At 35.0% G+C, this 4,154-nt stretch overlaps 1 protein-coding gene across 6 annotated transcripts in view; it reads left to right on the plus strand.

The window, feature by feature from the left end:
* Positions 1-4,154, plus strand: part of NLGN1 (neuroligin 1) — a 1,153,390-nt gene that overhangs the window by 221,420 nt on the left and 927,816 nt on the right. For 2 of the 6 annotated variants that reach the window (XM_012640175.1, XM_012640177.1), the window contains one exon: positions 2,485-3,295. In XM_012640175.1, the coding sequence (XP_012495629.1) occupies positions 2,803-3,295 (493 nt within the window). In that variant the 5' untranslated portion in view covers positions 2,485-2,802. Of the gene's footprint in view, positions 1-2,484; positions 3,296-3,736; positions 3,797-4,154 lie in introns of those variants that run through there. The other 4 variants (XM_012640173.1, XM_012640174.1, XM_012640176.1 and 1 more) reach the window with 4 other exon arrangements.

The raw sequence follows: 4,154 nt of genomic DNA on the forward strand, positions 1-4,154 counted from the left end.
AAAAAAATAGCAAAATAAAATTTAAATTTCCAGTAAGAATAGAGCAGGCCATTTTTATTTCTCTGTTTCTATGAAATTGTCAGAGTATTTACCCAGACTCTGTCTCCTGAAGAAACATAAAACACTTTTACAATTCCATTGTAAATACAGTAAGATCAATTTTTTAAAGAGTGATAATTGTGAATTGAGAGACTGTATCATGTGCAGTGATCAAGAGGATGGGACGGCCTTTGTGTCAGATGGCAATGGGCTCCTGGATCTGCTACTGATTAGTCCAGGGATCTCGGCCAAGGTGTTTCACCTTGGTCCTCGTGAATGAAAGGGGATAACTGTTGAATCCATTTTACAGGGTTGTTGTAAATGACATGTAAATGCATGAAAACTAAGGGTATAGTATACACTAAAAAAGCACCAATAAATAGGGGAAAACCTGTCAAGAAATTTGAGACTCTTTCTACTTAGGCATATGTATATTTTAAATTTCAATAATTTAAACAAGTCTTATTTTCATGTTAGTTGTGAATAACTGTTATTATAATAGCAACTTCTGAAACTTTGGGGGGATCAATACTATAGTTCTCTATATGTACATACATGTAAAACGGGATATTTTTGTAACCTCAGGAGCTAAATGTCATTGAAATTTGAAAATTCATCATGGAATGCAGAATTCTAATCCTCTGCAATTTGTGTTAAACTTAGCACACCATTGAAAACAGGATCCCTTTTCTTCTTAATATAGTTAAGAATCTGTGAGTACAAAAAAGGGGTGTTACATTTTAATAACCAAACAAGTATTTTTTATTGTTGATGAGATACTAATCATGTAAAGAAGAACTTTTGAAAATCACTGTACAGTACTTGGAAATTAGGCTGAATTAAAAAATGATGATGGAGACTATTAAGGTCTCGCCACATGTTCTGTATTTTAGGTGTTAAAATGATGCTTTTTTAACACCAAAAGGTAACTAGCAAAGACTTAGTCATGCTGTGGCCCACCATCATTCTGCATAAGAAGAAGCATAATATATTCTTTACAGAAATGGGTTTGTGTAACTAAATCTTCCAAAAATACTGGGGATCCGGAACAGGAATAGGATAGATCTAAGCCTGTCTTTTGTATGTTAATGTACTTTGACAGCAAAGGTATGAGAATTAACAGAGACTAAAGTATTCTTGAAGAAAGACGTTTATCTCCTTATTGCCTTCTGTGATGGCTTGTTCAGAGCTAAAAGAACATCAGCCAGAACCAAATCTCCTGCTGCCCTATGTAGTTTTACAATCTCCTTTTAAATATCACACTATCAGGGAAGTCTCGCTGCCAGACTAGCACTTCTTCAGGAATCTTCCCATAATATGATAAGATAGAATCATCTCTAATACAAATCAACACTATTATTTTCAAAGTGAGCACTTTAAAATGTTGCTTGAACAAGAAAAGATAAATTTTCTGAGCTGTATGCTATTTGGCAGTTAATGTAAGAGTACACTGTGAATTGTATCACACTGAATGTTACATTTTATTCTGATGCATTTTAAGTTGAACTGGATAAACAGTGTTAGATGTTTGATTAGTGTTAATATGCAAAATGTCATGATTAGGTATGATTTTTTTTAAAACTACCACACTCTTTATATTCTTCCTTTGATCTCTAACAGACAGTGAAAACAAAATTTGTAATTTAAAATATATTGACTTTGATTCAGAAATTTAATTTCATGTTGCAAATTTATTGATATCTAAAATATATAGCTAGACAATAAAATAACTTTTGTCTGTGAAAAATAATTCCAGCTTCTGTATCTTTTTCAAATTGTGTCTAATGCCATATTCTCTTGTAAATTATTGAATCTTAATTTAAGGTAGGAGACTTACACAAACTTTTGAGAGATAACAAGGAAGTTGACCTTATGAGGTAGTTGCACTTAAATGATCATTGCTGAACTTTTATTAGTTTTCTTGTTCTGATGTTAACTTTTTTTTTTTTTGATAAGCATAGAATTGGGGACTACCTTTTTGTTTGTTTGTTTGTTTTTTAATATATACAATCATTCTTCCAGGGTTTTTTTCTGTTCCACTAATTGACTATCATTTTGTTAAATGTTTTCTGCTATTGGATTTTAATTTTGAATATATTTGTTGATTAATTCTATAGTCACTTAAAGTGATTGAAGACAACCAATAAAGGAGAAAGTTCACATAATATTTTAAAACACTTTACTGTGACATGTTTCTGAAACTGTATATTTCAACAAGACCTGCTTTCACTTGTATATATAAAGTCAGCAGACAAGTTTTTCAATAATCTAATAATCAGTTATTTCACTTGTCATCTCACATCAAAGCATGATTTTCCTGTGGTAGTATTTAACTTACCTGAAGCTAGCCACTATTAGTGTATTTCTGTAGCTTGTAAAACATCTAGTTATCACTCTGTCTATTTTAGCCTGTTTCAACTCATGATTTATTTTCATTTTCTCTAGGATATAGACCCACAGCTAACTGGATTTGATTTATAAGAGGGAAATCTACAGTCAATGTGTACTCTTGCCACGTTGCTACTATGGAAAAGAGAATGGTCCATAGGATATGGTCTAATAAATGGTGATAATTGAAGATGCTGCTTCAATACTTGTGAAATCAATGGGAAATACTTTCTGCATGAAGATCTTTCTGAGCTTTTCTTGACAAGCTCGCCTGTAAGAAATCAGAGCCATACTACCATTATACTGTCTTTCTCAAGTGGATATAAATACATTTGCCTCACTGTAACCAGACAACTAGACAACTAATGTGGGACCATGGCACTGCCCAGATGCATGTGGCCAAGTTATGTTTGGAGAGCAGTGATGGCATGCTGGGTACACAGGGGATTGGGTACCTCATTGACTATCTACATGTTGGGATGTTTGCTTCAGGCCGGCCATGTGCTATCACAAAAATTGGATGATGTGGACCCATTGGTGACTACCAACTTTGGCAAGATAAGAGGAATTAAGAAGGAACTCAATAATGAAATTTTGGGGCCTGTTATTCAGTTTCTTGGGGTTCCATATGCAGCCCCACCAACAGGAGAACATCGTTTTCAGCCTCCAGAGCCACCTTCTCCCTGGTCAGATATCAGGAATGCCACTCAATTTGCTCCTGTGTGTCCCCAGAATATCATTGATGGCAGATTGCCAGAAGTCATGCTTCCTGTGTGGTTTACTAATAACCTGGATGTGGTTTCATCATATGTACAAGACCAGAGTGAAGACTGCCTATATTTAAATATATATGTCCCAACCGAGGATGGTGAGTTTATTGCAGGAAAAACAGGAAGATATGCTTATATTTTTCTTTTCTATTCTCAGTTCTAACAATATTAATTCATGTGTACTGGTAGTATGCATGGCTTTTCCTATTGGCATGTAGACATATTTTACATGCTTGCATGCTGCTCTTTTTGTTTCTGTGTCAGTGTATCTGTTTTATTTTTTTACTATGCTTTCTCATCTTCTCTCCTCCACAGCACGTGTATTTAGGTAGAAATGGGTTCCTAATTTCCATTTCCTACCAAATGACTTCTAAGAAGATGCATCAATATTTCCTCATTGCATGTGCAGGCTCAACAAATTGGGGATCTTTCGCACTCAGTAAATGCAGGAGCGTATTAAGTTAGATAGTGGTGTTGCATGTTCCGGCGGTCTGTGATGGAGCGCCATGTTATTTTCTAGTCTTCTATTCATTTTTCAGTAAAAAGAATATCCAAGGAATGTGCCAGAAAACCCGGCAAGAAAATATGTAGAAAAGGAGGTATGTATAAAAGTGGAAATAAAAAATGGGGGAAAAAGCTTGCAGAGGAAGAACAAGATACTCTCCCTAAGGATGATTTCCTGGTGCTGGGAAGCGAATGGTTAGGTGATATTTGGAATTTAATGAAGTCTGTCAAGGAATAGAGAGATGGTTAAGGAGAGCTCTAGCTGAGTAGATAGCATTGGGAAAACTCATTGGTAGTGCCGTGTGTTCTGGTGCTAGTGGCATTGGCAACAGTTGAATTTCTGCTTTGAATTTGCATATAGAGGAAAAATTACTTAGGCTATTAGGATGCCTGTAAGGAACCCAAATAATGCTGTCTTACCAACTGATCACTTTGATCTCTGAACTCTTTTCC

This window comes from Propithecus coquereli, unplaced genomic scaffold, assembly GCF_000956105.1.
Source record: "Propithecus coquereli isolate 6110/MARCELLA unplaced genomic scaffold, Pcoq_1.0 Scaffold15, whole genome shotgun sequence".
In the NCBI taxonomy this organism is placed as follows: Eukaryota; Metazoa; Chordata; class Mammalia; order Primates; family Indriidae; genus Propithecus; species Propithecus coquereli.